Source organism: Lotus japonicus, chromosome 1 (assembly GCF_012489685.1).
Source record: "Lotus japonicus ecotype B-129 chromosome 1, LjGifu_v1.2".
Classification (NCBI taxonomy): Eukaryota; Viridiplantae; Streptophyta; class Magnoliopsida; order Fabales; family Fabaceae; genus Lotus; species Lotus japonicus.
Genome location: NC_080041.1, coordinates 18,760,275 through 18,783,629, shown reverse-complemented (window position 1 = coordinate 18,783,629; position 23,355 = coordinate 18,760,275). Strand labels below are relative to the sequence as shown.

The window sequence follows — 23,355 nt, the reverse complement described above, 5'->3', positions numbered from 1 at the left end:
ATATCAAGCTTACAAAGGATGGGAAAGGTACTGATGTGGATCCTAGTTTATATAGAAGCATGATTGGAAGTCTTTTGTATCTCACTGCCAGCAGACCAGATATTACTTTTGCAGTTGGAGTCTGTGCTAGGTATCAAGCAGAACCAAAGACTAGTCATCTCATTCAAGTGAAAAGGATCATTAAGTATATCAGTGGTACAAGTGATTATGGCATTTTGTACTCTCGCAACACTAATTCAGTGTTAACAGGTTACTGTGATGCGGATTGGGCTGGAAGTGCTGATGATAGGAAGAGCACATCAGGTGGATGTTTCTTTCTTGGAAGCAATCTAATTTCTTGGTTCAGTAAAAAGCAAAATTGTGTCTCTCTCTCTACGGCAGAAGCTGAATATATAGCTGCTGGAAGCAGTTGCACTCAGTTGATGTGGATGAAACAAATGTTAAAGGAGTATAATGTGCAACAAGATGTTATGACATTGTTTTGTGACAATCTAAGTGCTATCAACATATCCAAAAATCCAATTCAGCACAGCAGAACAAAACATATTGATATTCGTCATCATTTCATCAGGGAGTTGGTTGAAGATGGTACTGTTACTCTGGAACATGTCTCAACTGAGAAGCAGTTAGCATATATTTTTACCAAAGCTTTGGATGCCACACAGTTTGAAAAATTGAGGCAGTTATTGGGTATCTGTTTATTTGAGGAATTATAGCAATTAAAGGGATTTGTGTGTGCCAACGGCTATTTTGTTATTACTTCTGAGACACGCTTAATCAGGAATTTCCATTGTTTCTTGATAATCTCTCCTGCAACTTCCACTGTGCAACTTCCAATCTCTGAAACTCACTCCAAAACCGTCCATTCTTTTCTTGAAGACCCGTGTTTCCTTCTGTGTGTCTTCTTCACCATGAGTCAAGATTCTAGCAAGAAACTCACTCCTGAGATGAATGCTTACGGAGTAAAGGTAATGGGTCTGAAATCCAAAACCCCAAAATCTTCAAGGGTTTCCAAATCCTCTCCTCATACCAGTGAAATCACAATTGCTCAAGGTATCTCTCAACCATCATCTGATCCGCACAAGAAGAAAGGGAAAAAGGCACGATCCAAGTCAGATGCGTCCAAAGCGAAGAGGAAGATGGTAACTAGAGGCTCTGAGGCTACTCAGAGAGTGAATTCCGAGGCTGAGATCAATCCAAGTACGGGTGACGATGTTGATGATTCTCGTATCACTGAAGTGTTGGAAACTCCTCTCAAGGAAGTTTTACATGCAAATGTAGATCCAATTGTTCCATCACCAAGCAACAACCAATCAAGCCACGGTGTTGATACTGATTGCAACAAGGATTCTGATCATCTTGAGGAAGAGGTAATGGTTCCCATCTCTACTCCCTCTGTCGATAAAACTATGCATGTCGAGGATGTTCAGGATGTTATTGAAAACTCAGAATCTGATGAGGTGTTGATCAACACCCTTGGTGCTTCTGCTTCTGTTGCTTCAAAAAGGCAAAAGATGACTGTTGTTCGTAAGTACTCTACGCGTTCCTCTGGCAAGAAGTTAGGTTTGGGTTTGAGTGAGAACAAGAAGAGCAAGAAGGTCATTATTCTTGATGATGATACTCCTGTTGTCCAGAATGTCAAGAGAAAGGTTCACAAAGATAATGCTGCTCCTGTTGTTGATGAGACTCCAACTGAGGAGTTGGATAAGTCAGATACTGGTTCTGCTGCTCGGAAGCGCAAGATTGGGAAACGAATTCCAGAAAATGTGCCTGCTGCTCCTTTGGATAACATTTCTTTTCACTCTGAAGAGAGTGTTGGTAAGTGGAAGTATGTTTATCAGCGCAGGATTGCTCAAGAGAGGGAATTGACTGGTGAGATTCTGCATTGTCAAGAAATTATGAAACTTCTTGAGGCTGCTGGGTTATTGAAAACTGTTACTGAGATAGGTGGCTGCTATGACAAGTTGGTGAGAGAATTTATTGTGAATGTGACTACAAATTGCACTGTTTCTGGGCATCCTGATTTCAGGAAAGTTTTTGTGCGTGGTAAGTGTGTCCATTTTTCACCTGAGATCATTAACCAGTATTTGGGAAGGAGCACTGTTGCCACAGGAAATGAAGAGCTGTCATTGAGTGCTATCACTAAAGAACTCACGGCTGGTCAGACTATGGTATGGCCTGCTAAAGGATTGCTGTCTTCTACTTATTTGAGTGTGAAGTATGCTATCTTGAATCGCATTGGTGCTGCAAATTGGGCTCCTACCACTCATAGCTCAGATGTTTCTTCAGGTTTGGCAAAATTAATTTACCTGGTTGGAACTCAAACTCAGTTTGATTTTGGTGAATATGTCTTTGCTCAAACTATGAAGCATGCTGAAACTTTTGCTGTCAGGCTTCCTATTGGTTTTCCTTGTTTAATTTGTGGGATTATTTTGAGTCAACATCCTCAAATTCTCCGTGATGATGAGGTTCCTAGCCAGAAAGCTAGTCTTCTCACTATTGATTCCAGGCTGCTAGCTGGTGCCCATGTTTCTGATGTTGCTGGTTTGGCTGAGATGACTCAGGGGGAGGGTACTTCCTCTCAGAAGACTCCTGAGACTCCAATTGCTGCGCTTATTGCTGTGTCTAAGATGCTTCAGGACACAATTACTAGTTGTACATTGAGGAAGAAGAATGTGGACACTCTCATTCTGCAGTTGACTAAAGGCAAGAGGCCTCTTGAAGACAATGCTGCTGCTCATGCTCAAGCTGATGTTGGTACTTCTGATGATGATACTACTAGTGATTAGTGCCCTTGTTCCTTCATCTCTTCAATATGGTTGTACTATTTTGTTGACTTTTGTTGTTTCTCTGCACCCTTTGACAATTTCTGCTAATAAGGGGGAGAATGGTACTGTTGCTTGTTAGTACTGTTGCTTGAGTGTTTTTGTTCAGACTAAGTTTGATGTTGTTCAGTAGGGTGGTACGTTCATCATATGCTGTGTGCTGTTGTGTGCAAATGGATGAGTTTGTTGTTTTTAGCATTGTTTGGCTGTCTGACCATGTTTTAGCAAAAATTTGCCAAAGGGGGAGATTGTAGTTCTTTTGATTGGCTGCATTTTGCTCAAAACATGATGGGCAACCATATGTTCCAACATCTGGAGCAACATGGTGGAATTACATATGTTGCTTGTTCAGTTGTTAAAGTCAAGCTTGTTGTGAGGTTGCTAACTGTATGGTGATTCAGAAGTTTTTATCCTATGCTGTGCGTTTTATCTTCTGAAGGCGTGTTTGTTTTACTCTTGGCTGAAGTAACAAGATTAATATCGTATGGACCAAGTCTATCTCAAATTCTGTTTTACTTGGTTCTGTTATTTTATTCTGGTAAGATTTGATTCCATGAAGATTCTTTCCAGAAGTGTGTTAGTGGACTCTATGACGTTCAGCCCATTGAAGATCCAAGCCCCAAGTGAACGTCTATATAAAAGGAACTTGTAAACCCTAGCTGTGCACGGATTCAGAGATTCAGATATTGATTTTAGGGTTTTGTTTGTGAGTCCTCTTGTGAGTGTTGTACCAACTTAGTGCTTTAGTTCATCAAAGTACTGAGTTGAATTTGTTTAGTTGAGTTGTAATCTCATCAAACTGTTTTTGATAAACATGTCTTGATCACTGTGGCAGTGATTGTTAGGAGTTAGAGAAAGTTTTCTCATAGCTTAGAGGAGAAGGGCTAAGCTTGATTCACTTGTGTAATAGTGGTGAACATATAAGAGGCTCTATACTAAGGGGGGGTACTTAGGTATAGGAGGGACTTTTATGTGACCTGAGAACTATTATTTGATAGTGAATTGACTCCTGGATTGGTATCCTCCAGACGTAGGTGATGTTCACCGAACTGGGTTAACAACTCCTTGTGTTTTAACTGTTTGTTTATTATTGATACTCTGATTGTGTTTTGTTGTGCTACACATTGTTGCAACATTGTGTATCACATCTGTCCTAGGTGAATACGAATTTCAAACCTAAATCCCAATCAAATATAATATTAAAAAAGGTACTAAAAAAAATAGATAAAAACTAACAAAATCTAGCAAATCACAATAAAAACTCATAAAATCCCGAATTAATAAAAAAAATCGAAAATTCATTAAATATTAATTAATATATTTTAAAAATAAATTAAAAGACCAAATCATATCTTTTAAAATAATATGAATCAATTATTTTAGAATATATAAAATTAAAACATATATCAATTGAAAATTATATCTTCTAAAATAAAATCAATTAATTAGTTTAGAATATATAAAATTAAAACATATATTAATTGAAAATTATACCCTCTAACAAATTGACACGTGGAATAATTTTTATGAGAATTAATCTGGTGCTGACACGTCACTAAGAATTAATCTGGTGCTGACACGTCACTATGAAAGTTCTTCTTTTCTAATATATATTGATAAGAGTTAAGTGTTACTAAGAGGCTTTATGAAAATGAATGACTTAGAAATAATTTCTCGTATTATATTAAAGCTTTAATTTTGAATAGACTCACTAGTTCTTCTTTATCCCGTTGTATGAGGTACAAACAATCCACTATTGAGCATTTGTCTGTTTGTCTACTATGAGATCTTCTTAAACAACTTTTCTTGATCTTTATCAAAAATTGTAAAGCGGATAGTAGACTTGGAGAAGGTATATATATATAGTACAATCCTTTACATTTTTTGCAAGCTTGTAGTAGACATTAGGTAGAGGGATCATCGTTCAATGTTAGGTTGGACTGAGAAAAACCTCTATGAGTACTGGTCTCACATGTTTCGTGGCTTACTTGAAATGAGAGCAAGATAAGATCTTGAGTCATCAATCATGTTTCATCTTCAGCTAGCTGAGAATCAGAGAGTGTTGTCAGAAAGAGGTATGCACCTCATTGTCGTTTTGTACCTACGGATAAATTCATGTCAAATGTTTCCAGGGAAGCCAAAGAAATCAATTTATTATTAGAACATTGGTTTAGGCGTTTAGCATATTAGAAAGGATAGCCCCAGTTTTAAAAGTCTAACCTCAATAGTATAGCTTGAGCGAACAAAGATAAGCAATAAAATCTCACCCATGATATGTAGTTCTGTGGTTGTAACGGCAAGCACCAACAATAATAATTAATTTCCTCGGTGCAAGAAGCAGGCAAAAAGAAAAAAATTACCAAATAAAAAAGTTGCAAGGAAAAAAATCTACAACTTCTCCTTTCTCTCCCCTCAATTCTTTCACTCCCTCAATCCACTTCACTGACAATGATTAGGTTAATCAAAACATACACATATCAATGTTTCACCTCCTATAACATAGGACACAAATTTTAGATGCAAATTAAGAAAAACGAATAAAATAGAATCACATACAAAGGAGAATCAGAAAACATAAAAAACAAATCAAAATATTGAAAAATTCCATATAGAATATAAAATGGACTCACCATCCATGGCTTCCAAAGAATCTCTTTTGGTGGAATATCTATAAAAAAAAACCTGAAGAAAAGAATTTGAAATTAGCATGGCAAGTGATGAACGAAATTGACCTTGAAGTCAAACATGAGTGAATGAAAGTTAAAGGTAAAGTAAAATAAAATTGAAAAACATCATAACATATTATGCAAGCAAAGGAAGAAAATAATTTGAAACCTCCATCTGCAACCTTCCCAATCAGTCCAAGGCAGCAAATCGAAGGGATGCGATTGCAAGTCGATGGCAAAGTGGATGAGATGAAAATTGCATGGAGGAGATGAATTCCATGGAGGAGATAGTGGAGGTAGGCAGGGTTTTAAAAGGGTTTTTGCTGATGGGATGTATTATTGATTTAAATCACTTATCACAGATTTTATATTAAGATAAAATCATGAAATAAACAACATAAATCCTAATCAAATCTAAAATTTAAAAATGTACTAAATAAATATAGATAAAAACTATCAAAATCTAGCAAATCACAATAAAAACTCATAAAATCCCGATTTAAATAAAATCCGAAAATTCAATAAAAATACCATAAAAAATAATTAATACTCTAAAAATAAATAATAATATAAATTAAGATAAAATACAGAAATAAACAACATAAATCCTAATCAAATCTAAAATTTAAAAATGTACTAAATAAAAATAGATAAAAACTATCAAAATCTAGCAAATCACAATAAAAACTCATAAAATCTAGAATTAATTAAAAATCCGAAAATTCAATAAAAATACCATAAAAATTAATTAATACTCTAAAAATAAATCAAAAATAAATTAAGATAAAATCAAGAAATAAAAAACCTAAATTCTTATCAAATCTAAAATTTAAAAATGTATTTTTTTATTAAGGAGAAATAAGGTAAGGAAAAATCAGGGCACATGTGGCAAGTGGGGTCAAGGAGAAAGAGCTTACATGTAAAATATTAGGTGAGAATTAATCTGGGAGCGACACGTCACTAACTTGGCCTGTGAGAGCGACACGTCATGCTAGAAGTTGTTCTTTTCTAATATATATTGATTACTATAATTTCAAGCTTCCTACAAAAATATCTTCATCTGTTTAACTTTTACACTTCATCTGATCAAATGCTAAAGGCAAATCAATCAGCCAACCTGTTACTAAGAATTCAAATGACATTCTCGGAAGTTCCCCCACACAATTAACTATGGATTGGGATCCTCTCATATCACATGAGAGACATGAGAGTATTAACACTTGACAAGAATGGACGATGTCAACTCCTAATTTTTATTCTAACCATGTGTCTTCAAGTTAATTTGCATATCCTGACATCTAATTATCCAATCCAATGGATAGAAGACTATCTCAAAGAAAAGAACACATGAATAGAGGAGCATTAATTACTATTCAATCCTATAGCAAACATAAAGATTACCATGTGGCATTTGGCAAATTGCATAGACTAATTGGTCCCTAGTCATGTAAGCTGGTCTGTATCAGTTATCAAACTACAATGGTTACACTTGAATAACAGAAAAAGTGCATGCTATTGACAAAAAAAAGTGAATGTTAAAAAGAAAAAAAACAGGAAAGGTGGGAAACGGATATATTTGCCTTTCCATTTTTGATATATTATGTTAGTCTTATCTGTTGATGCTGATCATGAAGATATCCGCATCAATAATACTGAGTTAATAATGTATACAGTCATTTGCACCAAATTATAGGATCCAAAAGGAATGAGATATCCAAATTTTGAAGAATCAACTTCATCTATCTATTTTTCTTGCAGTGTTAGGAATGTAATGTAACTCCTCTTTCTATGTTCACAATAACTTGACATGGAAAAAACACAAAATGTTAATCAATGCCATAGTGAGACTCGATTTCAGTCAACCAATAAAAATGAATTTAACTTACAGTCAATCAATGTTAATCTCTCTCAAAAAAATCAATGTTAATCAAAACAAACTAAATTTTACATGTTTACAAATTAAAATGAGTTGTTAGTTAGTTTAAAATAGTATTTTCTTCTTCTCCTTGCAGCATTCCTCATTCTGTTAAAGACTTCATTTTCCCAAATCAACCATTCAAACAATTTGAGAACTTGAAGGTGCTGCTACTGCTAGGGTCTGAAATGGACAGCGATGAAGGACGGTGGTTTCTTCCCCCATAGCCACAATCTTGCTACCACAACCTAATAATTAGAGACATGTAAACATTAGTGAATGACTGAAACGAGAATCACAAGTTATTCATAAAAAACCAACAACGAATACTAAAACCAAAATTGCAATATGATAGAACTCAGGGTCCTCAACAAGCTAGCAATGTGGCTCTGACTGTTGCACTACTAGAAAAACTAGTTTTTACATCGGGTATTTTTGAGTTTTAACATCGGTTTTTATCCGATGTAAACAATGTTGATGTGGTATCTCCTAACCTTTTCACATCGGGTTTATAACCGATGTGAAAAGTATACCTTTCACATCGGTTCAGTCAACCAACTGATGTGAAATATACACTTTTCACATCGGTTAAGTCAGCCAACTGATGTGAAATGTAAACTTTTCACATCGGTTCTGTCATCCAACCGATGTGAAATGTGTATATTTTTCACATCGGTTAGACAAAAAACCGATGTGAAAAGTATACTTTTCACGTGAAAAATATACTTTTCACATCGGTTAGACTGAAAACCGATGTGAATGCTCAACCAGTTTTTTTTTTCCCACGAATTTGACCTGAATATACATATTTTTTCAATGAAAATTTATTAAAATAAAAAGAGATCTTGAGAACACACTCTCTCAAGTGAGTTAAACATCCAAGGTCCCAGCAAAAAAGAAAACATAATAGCCTAAAAGAGCTAGAACAATTCAGCAATTCTAGTTCTTTAAATGTAGTTAAACAGCAACTGCTCATGAAATTAGGACAAAATAGTTAAATTAATGCCCCAAGCAGGAAAGCCACCAGCACCATAAGCATAAATTAGGAGAGCCGCGGAGGTGAGCAACTTTGAACCCTATAAACAGATGCAATAAATACAGAGATCAACAATCCATGTTATAATGTAAAAAACAAGTTGCCCAAACTTTAAATCAGACTGCTTAGGCACTAAAAATCAGCTGAGCACCTTCAAAATCAGCTCAGCTCTTTTAAAACAGAACCATTCCACTAAAAATCAGCTGAGCACCTTCAAAATCAGCTCAGCTCTTTTGAAAGTATATTCTAGAAGGGGCAAGGTTGGCATGACTCATAGTTAGTTAGCCAAGGGGGTGACGTGGGGAAAGAGAGTGAGAGAGGGAAAATCATACCATGTAATTAAAAGGAGTGAGAGGAGAGTGGGAGGGGTATTCTCTTAGAATCATATTGTTAGAGAGCAGATTGCATTGTGTGCTATCTGTAGGAGCTAGGCTCTTGTCAGTGAAGAGGAATTCCATTTCCTCTCCTCTATAATTCTTCATTCCATTTCATAATCAATACTAGATCTTCTCTCTTATTTCCTTCTTGTGTTCTTAATTTCTGAGTTCATCAATTGGTTCCTAACAATTTGGTCCGACCTGCCGGATCCAAATCGAGGAAGAGCCATTGAATGCCACCCAAGAAACAGCACAAAGGAACGAGCAAGGAGATGGAGGCGAAAATCTTGACGCTGGAAGCAGAGCTTTCCGGAGTCAAGTCGTCGTTGACAACGATGGAACGTAACCAGGAAACGCTCATCGCGCTGCTGGAAAAATCCATAGGCAAGACGAAGCTCGATGATGATTCCACCGGCGACAACGCGACCCCCGTGAAGGAGGCAAATCATGGGTCAGGATCGGGAAAAGGAAGCATGATCAGACTCACCGGAGATGTGCTATCGGAGTTTCGGCAGTCAGCGAAGAAGGTTGAACTCCCCATGTTCGATGGTGACGATACCGCGGGATGGATTTCGCGCGCGGAGGTCTACTTCAGGGTACAGGATACGCCACCAGAGGTTCGAGCTAGCTTGGCTCAACTGTGTATGGAAGGACCCACGATTCACTTCTTCAATTCGTTCTTCAGCGAAGAAGAGAATTTGACATGGGAACGCTTCAAGTGCGCGCTGTTGGAGCGCTACGGAGGCCAAGGTGACGGCGACGTTTACGAACAACTCACTGAATTCCGACAACAGAGAACCGTGGAAGAATAAATCACCGCTTTCGAGTACCTAACGGCGCAAATCCCTCGTCTACCTGAGAAGCAATTTCTGGGATATTTCCTTCATGGATTGAAGGGGGAGATTCAGAGCATGGTAACCATGGCGGATTTAAGTAGGATGAAAATCTTGCAAATAGCGAGAGCTGTAGAAAGGGAGACGATGGACGATGGTGGACCTGGTCATACGCGCCCGACTCGGTCGTCGCTTGGAGGAAACCGGGCAAACGGATCAGGGTCCAATAAGAGCTCTGATTGGGTTTTTGTTAAGGGAAGCAAGGAAACAAACACGGGCTCGGGTTACAATAATTCACGTGCTGGAGGAAATGGGCCTCACAATGATAGACAGGCCCTACCTGAGAAGAGACGCTCCACACCCAGGGACAGAGGATTCACTCATCTCTCATACAATGAACTGATGGAGAGGAGACAGAAGGGATTGTGCTTCAAGTGTGGGGGTGCTTTTCATCCTATGCATCAGTGCCCTGATAAACAGCTAAGAGTACTGATTGTGGAGGATGAGGAGGATAAGGAAGGAGGGGGAAATCTGCTAGCGGTAGAGGTCACTGAAGATGAAGAAAGTTCTGAAGGTGAGCTGAGTTCCATGAGTTTGTCCCAGGTGGAACAAGTGGGAAAGGACAAACCCCAAACTATCAAGCTACTGGGATTCATTCAGGGGCTGCCAATTGTGATATTAATAGATAGTGGGGAAACCCATAATTTTATTAGCACTTCTTTGGTGCACAAGCTTGGTAAGACAGCAGTGGACACACCTTCCCTAAGAATCACTCTTGGAGATGGTTCTCAAGAAAGAACTAAGGGGAAGTGCAAGGAGCTGATGATAGTAGCTGGAAACCATCCTCTGCGTGTGGATGCCCAACTCTTCGAATTGGGAAATGTGGATATGGTGTTGGGAATAGAGTGGCTTAGAACCTTAGGGGATATGATAGTCAATTGGGACAAGAAGACTATGAGTTTCTGGTCAGGACACAAGTGGGTTACTCTGCAGGGTCATGATGAGCAAGAAGGGCTGCTAGTGGCATTGCAAACTATGATTAGTAGAGCTGAATTTTCAGGTTACCTTGGTAAGGAGAAGGTTCAATTGGAAAATGCTAGAATGGGAGTGACTGGAGTTCAACAAGCTGAGTTGGACAAGATATTGGAGAGACATTCTGAGGTTTTCCAAGCTCCAAAAGGCCTACCACCTAAAAGGAACAAACAACATGCTATCACACTCAAGGAGGGCGAAGGACCTGTGAATGTAAGGCCATACATGTATCCCCATCACCAGAAAAATGAGATTGAGAATCAGGTGAAGGAATTGTTGGAGGGAGGGGTTATAAGGCACAACACCAGCTCGTTTTCCAGTCTTGTTATTTTAGTGAAAAAAAAGGATCAGAGCTGAAGGATGTGTGTGGATTACAGAGCTTTAAATAAGGTAACCATACCTGACAAGTTTCCAATACCAGTCATAGAAGAGCTGCTTGATGAACTCTATGGGGCACAATATTTCTCCAAGCTTGATCTCAAATCAGGTTATCACCAAGTGAGAGTCAAAGAAGAGGATGTACACAAAACTGCTTTTAGGACTCATGAGGGCCACTATGAGTTTTTAGTAATGCCTTTTGGCCTCATGAATGCACCATCAACCTTTCAAAGTCTCATGAATGAGATTTTCAGACATCTTCTCAGGAAGAGTGTGTTGGTGTTCTTTGATGATATACTAGTCTATAGTAAGGATTGGCCATCTCACTTAGAGCACCTACAAGAGGTGTTGGGTATTCTGAGAGAGCAAGGGCTGGTTGCAAACCGCAAGAATGCTTGTTTGGAAGGGAAAAGGTGGAGTATTTAGGACATCTGATTTCAGGGCAAGGAGTTGAAGTGGATCCCAGCAAGGTAGAAAGTGTCACAACTTGGCCTACACCTAAGAATGTCAAGGGGGTGAGGGGCTTTCTAGGCTTGACTGGGTACTACAGAAAGTTCATCAGGGACTATGGTTAAATAGCAAAACCCTTGACTGAATTAACTAAGAAGAATGGTTTTGGATGGAGTGAGAAGGCACAAGAGGCTTTTGAAACCTTGAAGAAGAAACTGACTACTTCACCTGTGCTAGCTTTACCTGATTTTTCCAAAGAATTCACCATTGAGTGTGATGCTTCAGGAGTAGGAGTAGGGGCTATACTGATGCAAGAGAAGAGGCCAATTACTTATTTCAGTAAAGCATTAGGGGTGAGAAATCTCTCTAAATCTGCATATGAGAAGGAGTTGATGGCTTTGGGATTAGCAATCCAACATTGGAGACCTTACCTACTTGGCAGACATTTCAAGGTGACCACTGATCAAAGGAGCTTGAAAGATTTGCTACAACAGAAAGTGGTTACTATGGAACAACAGAACTGGGCTGCAAAGTTGCTAGGGTTCGATTTTGAGATCAGTTACAAGCCAGGGAAATTAAACAAAGGAGCTGATGCTCTCTCAAGGGTGAATGAGACCTTGGAGCTACAACAGCTTGGTTACATGTGGACTGGTTAGGAGGAAAGGACATGAAGGAGGAAGTCAGTAAGGATGAAGAGTTACAACAAATAATAAAGTCTGTCCATGAGAAGAAAGATTGCTCACTGGGGTACACTTATGAAAATGGCATTCTGTTGTATGAGGGAAGGCTGGTCTTACCAAGGAAATCACCTTTGATTCACACCATGCTAACTGAATTCCATACCACACCACAAGGAGGGCACTCAGGGTTTTGTAGAACCTATAGAAGATTGGCTGCCAATGTGTATTGGAGGGGAATGAAGACTGCTGTTCAAGACTTTGTGAAACAATGTGATGTTTACCAAAGACAAAAATACCTTGCAAGCTCTCCAGGAGGTCTCCTTCAACCATTTCTCATCCCTGAGAGAATTTGGGAAGATTTATCCATGGATTTCATAACTAGGCTTCCCAAATCTAAAGGGTTTGAAGCAATCTTAGTGGTGGTCGACAGACTATCAAAATATGCTCATTTCATCCCTCTCAAGCATCCTTACACAGCAAAGAGTATAGCTGAGGTATTTGGGAAGGAAATAGTGAGACTACATGGGGTACCTTCTTCTATTGTAAGTGATAGAGACCCTATTTTTGTAAGCAATTTCTGGAGGGAACTGTTTAAGCTTCAAGGAACCAAATTGAAGATGAGTACTGCTTACCACCCTGAATCTGATGGGGAATCAGAGGTGGTGAACAGGTGCCTTGAAACGTATCTGAGATGCTTCATAGCAGACCAACCCAAGACTTGGGTCATATGGATACCCTGGGCTGAGTATTGGTACAATACTTGTTTCCATGATTCTACAGGTATGACTCCTTTTGAAGTAGTTTATGGTAGATCCTCTCCTACTATAACACGTTGGATACAAGGAGAAACCAGAGTAGAGGCAGTACAAAAAGAGCTGTTGGAACGTGATGAAGCTTTGAGACAGCTAAGGCTACAACTGGCAAGGGCACATGATAGGATGAAGCAGTTTGCTGACAGAAAGAGGAGTGACAGGAGCTTTAGTATTGGGGAATGGGTTTTTGTTAAGCTCCGAGCCCACCGCCAAAAGTCTGTGGTCACAAGAATCCATGCCAAGTTGGCAGCCAAGTACTATGGCCCTTACCCTGTGGTAGCAAGGGTTGGAGCAGTTGCATACCAACTTAAATTACCCCCTGGATCTAAGGTGCACCTAGTTTTTCATGTGTCCCTCCTAAAGAAAGCAGTGGGAACTTATCGTGAGGGAGAGGAACTTCCGGATCTTGAGGGAGATGGGGGAATTCTCATTGAGCCTGCTGAGGTATTGGCCATCAGAACAGTTCAATTGCAAGGGCAATCTATCAAGCAAATCCTCGTCCAATGGAAAGGGCAGCAACCAGAAGAGGCTACTTGGGAAGATGCGGATATGATGAAAAGTCAGTTTCCTTCTTTTTGCCTTGAGGACAAGGCAAGAGTTTATGGAGAAGGCATTGATAGAACTCAGGGTCCTCAACAAGCTAGCAATGTGCCTTTGATTGTTGATGGGGCAGTGAGGCCCAAAATATGGAAAGTATATTCTAGAAGGGGCAAGGTTGGCATGACTCATAGTTAGTTAGCCAAGGGGGTGACGTGGGGAAAGAGAGTGAGAGGGAGAATCATACCATGTAATTAAAAGGAGTGAGAGGAGAGTGGGAGGGGTATTCTGTTAGAATCATATTGTTAGAGAGCAGATTGCATTGTGTGCTATCTGTAGGAGCTAGGCTCTTGTCTGTGAAGAGGAATTCCATTTTCTCTCCTCTGTAATTCTTCATTCCATTTCATAATCAATACTAGATCTTCTCTCTTATTTCCTTATTGTGTTCTTAATTTCTGAGTTCATAAATTGGTTCCTAACAAAATAAATTGTTAGTACATATATGTTGCAATCATGTGCTTTAAATTCTGGATAAATTAGTTTTGCCTAGCGTGGGTCAGTTCGAAACTGACCCACCGTGGATCAGTTTTATCTAGACCGTTAGATATAATATTAAAATATTTAATGATTCAAATTCAAAACATGAAAATGATGTAATGACGAAAACACCCCTGTTTATCATATTCTCCATCCCTCCTACTCTTTTAATTGCTCTGTTGAAAAAACGATTGCCACCGCCGGCGAACGAGTCTCCGCCTACTGCTCCTCCACCGCCACCACCTCCTCCTCCCACCTTACACCGCTCGCCTGACCCAACACCGTGCTCCTTCTCTCCTCAGCCACCTTCAACCTCTGATTAAAGCCCCAACCAAACTACAAGAACAGATTTTGCCACAAAAACTTGCAGATCCACCCCAAAACTTGCATATCCGCCAATAAACTTCCAGATCTGCCACCAAATCTCTCCAACCATCAAGACCCATTGGCCATCATCGTCGTCTGAGGCACAACCATGACCATCGACCCTCGCCGCCGCGAGTACCAGGTCCAGACACTCTGTTTCGCCGCACCGGAGTCGCACATGCTCCAGCCTTCAATCGTATCACCATGAACACAAACCCCACTGTGTTCCAGTCTTTAAGGGCCCCTGCTTAAAGCCTCACGCCGTTGGGCCAGAGTCTCGTCGTCGTCGCCTTGGTCATGGTCCCCCGCCCTCGATCTGCCGTCCTCCACCACGGTACTCTTTTTCTGTCTGGTAACCGTTCGTTTTAGCCACACAGCTTGTCTCTTCCCTGTGTGTTTTCGAATGGATTAACAAATCCCCCTTCACAGGTCAAAAACCACCATTTCATCTTCTGTTCTTCTCCACTAAATTATCAGATCTGGTTACAAAAATGATGGTGGCGCAAGGAGCTCGCAATGACAAACGGTGTGCAGCGGAGGTGATGAAGCGGTGGCTCACTACCGGAGGCGGTGGCTCGCCGGAGGGACTGTAAGACAAAAGAGGAAGAAAAAAATTTCATAATTTAAATGGACATTTTTGTAATTTAGGTGGGAAATAGTAACTGAACCACCGTGGGTCAGTTCGCTAGGGGCAGCCGGATAAATTCAGCAACTCTTCCCATAAATTAGGCATAAAGAATAGTTAGGCATTTTTATAAAAAATTGAAATTCCACCTTAGTGGCAAGAAGAGGGAAAGATTGAGCAATGCTATTACTTTTACCTATTCTGGTTGATTTTGTCATTTTTACTGAAATTATCTCATTTTAAAAATTCATAGATATGATAGTGAGCAAAAAACATTTAGTACCATACAGTTGGAATGAGACAACTCAGATACTAGTAGTTACAAATTTCCACATGCACGAAGAATGATGGCGAAAAAAGATGAAGTTACAAATTTCACCTATCAACCTAAAAAATAAATGATTATATCTCCTATAAGTCATAGGTGCCCACTAGGGTGGACCATTAATATTATGGTCCACCGGTGAACCATTGATAAAAACAGTTGGATGCAAGAATCTAAGAATATTCTCTAAATCAATGGTTAGGATTAAAAGAACAATAAAAGGGTATATACGTAACTGGACTTCTTCCAAGACTCAACCTCTCCATCAGTATCATGATTCTGGGAAAGAGGCAGGCTTTCTCACCAGATCTATCACTGAGCATTTTTGCTTGCTTTCTTCTTGACCAACCTCCATTGATGAGACTTGAGTTGAATTGAAAAGATAACAGAAGAAAAATCCACATCACATAGAAGATATAGCTAAATACGCGCACAGTCCTGCTCAAGTGACAGTTGCCAAGTGCGACCACGCCGCGCTCCGCCGCCTCGTCTCCACCGTCCACGGGTCACCGTAGCTCAAGTCGGCGGTCTTAGGACGCACACCAACGCTCCTCCTCAGTTTCTCCTTCGCTTCTCTCTCTGTTTCAACCTCGCCACGCCGCGCATCCACTCCTCACCACGATCTTCAGCCAAGGCCACCGCGCCGTGCGCCGGAAACACTGTTGATCTGTTTCTGCTGTTCTCTCTCTCTTCCCCTGTTTCTTCTTCATGGGAACCTGTTTGGGAAGCATAGGATCCGTTTCTTTTTTTTTCCTCTTCCCCAGCACTGTGTTTGTTTCTTTTTCTGAAAAAAAGGTTCGGATTTCTTTAATTGAGAAAAAAGTTTCGATTATTCTTGTTCTCCCCTTTACAGATCTAGGAACCCAGAGCTTTGACAGAGGGTCTATTGTGTTACCTTTTGCTGCGTTTTTGGTGGAAATAAAACCTAAGGTGGGATTTTGTGGTTGTCACTGTTTTTGCTGCAACATTTCTAGTTCGATCAAGAAAAATGGAGGTAGCTGATTTTGGGGCTGTCACAGTGAGAGGGGGGAAGGGTGGAAAGGAAATAAGGGTGAGGGTGAGGGTGGGGATAAGAGGGTCGTGGCGGTAGTCGGCGGCGGCGACGAAGAGGTCGGTGGTCTGTGAGAGAACCATTGTTGCGGAAGATAGAACATCAAATGGTGATTTTGGAGCAGGTAGGGAGGGGACAGGGGAAGGGAGAAGAGAAAGAGGGAAAAGTCAAAAATACCCTCTGGTGCACCGGTGGACCAAAATAATAATGGTCCACCCTAGTGGGCACCTAAGTCAAGTCATAACATAAATCATATTGGTAAAAGTAATTTTAAATCCAAACAATTGTTTCAGCTACAAGTCTATATGCTCAAGGTCTCTAACCCTTTTTGTGGTTCTTACTTCTGATATATAACTTATAGATTGAAGGTTTAGAAAAATACAAAATATTTCACTAATCCAACCACATAACCATTTTTAAAAACCATACTTTTTAAATCCACATATTATTATTTTTGTCTTTCCCTCCTGCTGTGTTTTCTCCCTTAAATGTGGAAAACATGTGAAAAGCGATTCCATACATCCAAAAGTACATTAACTTTTATCAAACTTGTATACAAACACACTCTAATTAATTGACCAGAAAAGAAGGGACGTAATTCAAAAATGAAGGAAAAATGACTCCCAGCATTCAAGTTGTAAACCAAGTGCATCATAATGAGCTGCACGTTGGCAATTGTTCCCTTTTCTCCTGTGGAGTGTGGAGAGGTACTCTTGTGGGAAGAGACAACAATGTACATCTCAATAAAAAGACATTATGCAAGATGATAGTCCCTTTTCCCTCGAGAAGAGATACTTTTCAAGGCTAACATTTTGTCATATTTTCATACTTGCCATCAGATATTAATCTATGCAGCTTGTCCATGTTCCCAATCAACCAAAACCACCAATTATAATATACCAGTTAAAACAGCAATTATTCGGCCTAAATAGTTGCTCACATAACAAAGTAGGATGGGCCCTCACACTATAGTAGTATAGTTCAAAGTTCAAACTAATATTTCTACACTAGTAACTCCATGATTATTTCAGCTAGTAACTCCATATGCCTAAATAATACTGTCTTTCCTATTAAAGCTTTGATTTTTCACCAATCCAGCTACAGAATAATCTTTTCAAAAAAGCAATCTTTTTCTAAAAACAGCTGCCACGCACATGAATGGCTACCAATTGCTTTTGATTACTTTTCAACCTTGAACTGTTCATTGAATTATTGCACTTGCATTCTGTAGCTTCCTAGAATTTCCTCCAATAGAGACCACACTTGAAAATATCTTTTTCTGAGAGTTCTATCCGTTAATTGACTTTTAGCAAACTTCTGCTAGCATTGTTTCCACCTTCATCTCATCATCAAAGCAAAACCTGTCTCTTATCTTCTTCCCTTTTCAACTTTTGCATCTCTGAAGATGGCTGAGGCTTTACTTGGTGTTGTGTTTGAGAATTTGGCCTCTCTGGTTCAGAACGAATTTGCAACCATTTCTGGAATCAAGGAAAAGGCTGAAAAGCTGTCACAAAAACTACAAGTGATCAAGGCTGTTGTTGAAGATGCTGAGAAAAAACAAATAACTAACCAATCCATAAAGGTTTGGCTGCAGCAACTCAAAGATGCTGCGTATGTCCTAGATGATATCCTTGATGAATGTTCCACAGAGTCCCATCGACTTGCTGGATTGTCCACTTTGATCAAACCAAAGAACATCATGTTCCGCAGGAAGATTGGCAAGAAGCTGAAAGAGATTACAAGGAGATTTGATGAGATTGCTGAAGGCAAGAACAAGTTCATTCTACAAGAGAGTGACGGGGGAAGGCGAGATGAAGTACCTGAAGGGCGTGAAACCTGGGCAACCATTCATGAACCAGAACTATATGGACGGCAAGAAGAAAAGGAGAAGATTGTGGAGTTTCTTCTCAGCGAAGAACGCAACTCTGCTTTGCTTTCTGTCTATCCTATAGTTGATCTCGGTGGAATGGGGAAAACAACACTTTCTCGGATGGTCTATCATGATGCTCGGGTGAGTAGCACTTTTAACCAACAGATTTGGATTTGTGTTTCCGAGAATTTCTCTGTCAAGAGAATTTTGTGTTCCGTTGTCAATTCTATCTCAGGAGGAAAATGCGATGACTTGGATTCAGGTGTAATCCACAGTCCGTTTTAGTATCCACTCGTGATATGGATGTTGCAGAAATCATGGGAACATGTCAAGCTCAACGTTTGCAAGGTCTCTCAGAGAATGATTGTTGGTTGTTGTTCAAGCAATATGCATTTGGAGCTAACAATGAAGAGCGTGCAGAGCTTGTAGCTATAGGCAAGGAGATTGTGAAAAAGTGTGGGGGATTACCTCTTGCAGCACGAGCATTAGGAGGTCTCTTGCGCTTGAAGAATGAAGTAAAAGAATGGCATGAAGTTAAGGAAAGCACCCTTTGGAATTTACCTGATGAAAGATGTATTTTGCCAGCTTTGATGTTGAGCTACTTTCATTTAACTCCAACCTTGAGACAATGTTTTGCTTTCTGTGCCATATTTCCCAAAGATGCAAAAATCATTAAGGAAGATCTTATCTATCTTTGGATGGCCAATGGGTTTATCTCATCCACGAAAAACAAGGAGGTAGAAGATGTAGGTAATTCAATTTGGAAGGAATTGTATCGAAAATCATTCTTCCAAGATATCTCTATCGACAATGAAGGATTGACTACTTTCAAAATGCACGACCTTGTCCATGACCTTGCTGAATCTGTCCTGGGGAAAGAAGGTATTATTTTGGAGAATGCAAACATGACAAATTTTTCGGCAAACACACACCATGTTCTATATTGTGGCCGGAAAAAGTTATCATTCACCCGGGGAGCGTTCAACAAAGTTGATTCCTTGAGAACATTATATCAGTTCAACCCTTGGGTAAAATATGATTGCCTCCCAACCCACTGCTCTCTTCGGGTATTACAAACAAGTTCTTCCAATTTATCATCATTAGGGAGTTTAATTCATTTGAGGTATTTGAAGCTTTATAAGATTGAGATAAAAACCTTGCCCGACTCAATTTATAGCTTGAGGAAATTGGAAATCTTGAAATTGAATTCTTTGAGCAAACTTATTTGTCTACCCAAACACTTGACTCGGTTACAGAATTTGAGACGTCTTGTCATTGAAGATTGTGATTTATTGTCATGTATGTTCCCTAACATTGGAAAATTATCCGGCCTGAAATCATTAAGTGTTTACATTGTTAGTTCAAAGACAGGATATAGCTTGACAGAATTACATGACTTAAAACTCGGAGGAGATCTGCACATCGAAGGCCTCGAACACGTATGCAGTTTATCTGAAGCTCAAGAGGCCAATTTGAAGGGTAAAAGCGGTCTTCACAAATTATTCTTGTCATGGGATGGGGTAGCAGCAATGAGACCAGGTATCATGCTACTAACACGGATCGAGTACTTGAAGGGCTTCAACCTCACTCAAATCTCAAGAAGTTGAGAATACATCACTATGCAGGGTTAAAATCCCCAAGCTGGATTGGATTGCTCAGCAATTTAGTTGAGCTTGAACTTTCTGATTGCCAGAATATGATGCAACTCTCATCGATCAGTAAACTGCCATCTTTAGGAAGACTTGTGCTTGAGGGAATGGAAAATATGAAGTACATAGATGATGATGAATCTTACGATGGTGTGGAAGTGAGAGCTTTCCCGTCTTTAGAAGATCTCAGATTAGATGACTTACCAAAGTTGGAGCGGTTGTTAAAAGTGGAAAAAGGGGAGATGTTTGCCCGTGTCTCTGTGTTGCAGATTAAGAACTGTCCTAAACTTGAGTTGCCATCATGCATTCCATCACTTACAAGCCTTACTTTATCTGATTGTACAAATGAGCAACTGAGGCCGGTCTCCCATTTCACTGGTCTTACTTCCCTCTTTCTTCGTAATGGCCACCTGACATCCTTCCCAGTAGAACTCTTCAACAACCTCAACGCTTTGGAGTCTCTGGAAATCAGTGGGTTTGATGAGTTGGAGTGTTTACAAGAGCAAGGTTGGGAAGGTCTTCACTCCCTTCGACATCTGCAAATTTGGGAATGCCCAAGATTGAGATCGTTGCCGGATGGTTTTCAACACCTCAACGCTATGGAGAAGCTGGAGATCCATGGGTGCAATGAGCTGGAGTGTTTACCAGAGCAAGGTTGGGAAGGTCTTCACTCCCTTCAAATTCTGCGAATTCGGGAATGCCCAGGATTGAGATCGCTGCTGGATGGCATTCTACACCTCAACGCTTTGGAGCAGCTGGAGATCGATGGGTGCAATGAGTTGGAGTGTTTACCAGAGCAAGGTTGGGAAGGTCTTCACTCCCTTCGATATCTGCGAATTTGGGGATGCCCAGGATTGAGATCGCTGCCGGATGGCATTCTACACCTCAACGCTTTGGAGCAGCTGAAGATCCATGGGTGCAATGAGTTGGAGTGTTTACCAGAGCAAGGTTGGGAAGGTCTTCACTCCCTTCGAACTCTGCGAATTCGGGAATGCCCAGGATTGAGATCGCTGCTGGATGACATTCTACACCTCAACGCTTTGGAGCAGCTGGAGATCGATGGGTGCAATGAGTTGGAGTGTTTACCAGAGCAAGGTTGGGAAGGTCTTCACTCCCTTCGATATCTGCGAATTTGGGGATGCCCAGGATTGAGATCGCTGCCGGATGGTTTTCAACACCTCTCTGCACTTGAGAGACTGATAATTGAAGGTTGCCCAGAATTAAAGGAGCGGTGTAAAGAGGGAACAGGGGAGGACTGGGACAAGATAGCGCATGTTCCAGACGTGTACATTCTCTTGAAGAAGAAGACATGAATTGAATTTCTGATTTGCTCCTCTCAGTCCAATTCGGTAGGATCTCTCGTACCCCTTCCGCGTTTTTTCTATTAATTGCCTTTCTAATTTGCTTTTTCTATTCGTGTTATTCGTGTTTTTAGAAAGGATTTGATTTTCTTGTTGATATTCAATGGGATGTTCTCCAATTAACATTCATCAATTTAATGGTGTTTCTTGTTTGGAAAAAATTGTTGCTCTCTGCTCAATTATCATTCTATGTTGAAATCTGAGGTTTGTTAACTTGATTATTGTAATGACCTCATGTTTTTCTTAATGCCAGTGTCACCAAATGCATTCTGTCTATCAATTCAAATGCCATCTCCACAGCCTGAAAATAAGCACCAGGGACCATGCCAAGCTCAGAGCATTAGAAGTTATTCACAGTTACTTCTGATAACATTCATGTAATTTTCCTGATAAAATACTTGAGTTGTTTTTTAAAGTCTATGATTATGTAAAATTTGTGGATCAGTTGTACTCTGCAGAAGATCATTTTATTTTCTTCCTTTGTTTTGAATCGTTATATATATCTTTGCTCATTTTCTAGACTTCATATTAGAACTGGAAATGGATAGGATGTGGGATTTCAACACATTTGGATAAGATATCTGTAACATGAAGTTTCTAGGACCTAGTGTGCATGGTCCAATATGGAAGCTCGGACAAACTTGCAGTATTATATTAAAATCTAAGTCATATGTTCCAATTCTTCCCTGCAATTTTCCCTGTCTACTTTCTATTTGCAGACTTTTGCTAGCATTGTAATCGATTACTTCAGAACTCATCCAATCAAATTCAGTCTCTTATCTTCTTCTCATTTCAACTTTTGCATCTCTGGATTGGAATTGTGTTTTAGAATTTTCTCTATGACTTGTCTTCAAACTCTGAAGATATCTTTCTTGAAATTGAAGGAATAGCCCGATGAGTTCTTCAACAACCTCAACGCTTTGGAGCTTCTGTAAAGCGATCGGTGTGATGAGCTCGAGTCATTATCAGAGCAAGGTTGGGGATGTCTCCGCTCCCTTCGAAACTCTGGGGATTTCTCTTCGTGGGAGATTGAGATCGTTTCTGAATGGTTTTCAACACCTCACTTCACTTGAGACTTGAGAGTCTGAAAATTTGGGGATGCTCAGTATTAAGGAATCAGGGTGAATTGGAGGATTGGGACAATATAGCACACGTCCCACGAGTATACATTGGATGGTGGAGAAGCAGACATGTTTTGAAGAGTGAGTGTTTATTCAACCCTTTTCTGGTACCGTCTGTGTATTTGTGATTATCATGTTGCTTGTTTCTCACGGTTCAGAGTGACATTGATGGACTAAGCCATTCCTAGTTGAAACTGATCAGGTTTGTTAAGTTCATATATTCTTTCCTTATAAATTGATAATTGCCCCATATTTTTCTAAAACTTCCTCACATTTTTCTTAATGCCAGTGGCACCAAAGGGATTCTATCAATCAATTCAAATGCAATGTCGGCAACCTGAAAACCAGCACCAGAGACCATTACAAGCTCAGAGCATTAGGAGTTGTCATGGTTACTTCTATACAAGTTACAAAAACTGTGTTTTCTTTTATTTATGCATGTAATCAGAAATTCAGAATGCAATTTATTTCCTATTTCAATTGAACTGAATCAATAATTTGAAATATATCCTTAAAGACTCTTGAATTCAGCATGTCACTTTCTTAACAGAATACCATACATTCAGACTCCATGTCAATAATTGCACTGTGTTCCTAGCTATCTTGATATGCATCGTTTTCATTTATTGGATTGATAAAATTTTGGTTTGGGATTTATTTCATGAGTACTATACAGTTTGCAATTGCATAAATTAGCTCTATGGGTACTAGACACTCATGAATGTATTGAAAGAAGCTTTTCTTTTTCTGGTTCAGTGAAGTGTGTTTCAAAGCTTGTGAATTATTGGAGCTCTTTTTAGCTCCTTGAATCAACTATAGCCAACCAATTGCATTTTTAATTTGGTGGAATGATACTTTTATTTCTCACCTTCACATGTCTTGTCTTCTAGTTTTTTTGGGTCAAGAAAA

The 23,355-nt window shown here is 39.7% G+C and overlaps 1 protein-coding gene and 1 pseudogene across 1 annotated transcript; both read left to right on the top strand.

Annotated features, from left to right (window-relative positions):
- The first annotated feature begins 911 nt into the window (after positions 1–911).
- Positions 912–2,789, top strand: LOC130729038 (uncharacterized). Its single transcript, XM_057580658.1, has one exon. The coding sequence runs from the start codon at positions 912–914 to the stop codon at positions 2,787–2,789; it is 1,878 nt and encodes a 625-aa protein (XP_057436641.1).
- A 14,690-nt stretch (positions 2,790–17,479) lies between these two features.
- Positions 17,480–22,006, top strand: LOC130733975 (putative disease resistance protein RGA1; annotated as a pseudogene).
- The last annotated feature ends 1,349 nt before the right edge of the window (positions 22,007–23,355 follow it).

Excerpts from the sequence above, each read along its gene's own strand:
- LOC130729038 (XM_057580658.1), top strand. The coding sequence starts at position 912 with ATGAGTCAAGATTCTAGCAAGAAACTCACTCCTGAGATGAATGCTTAC.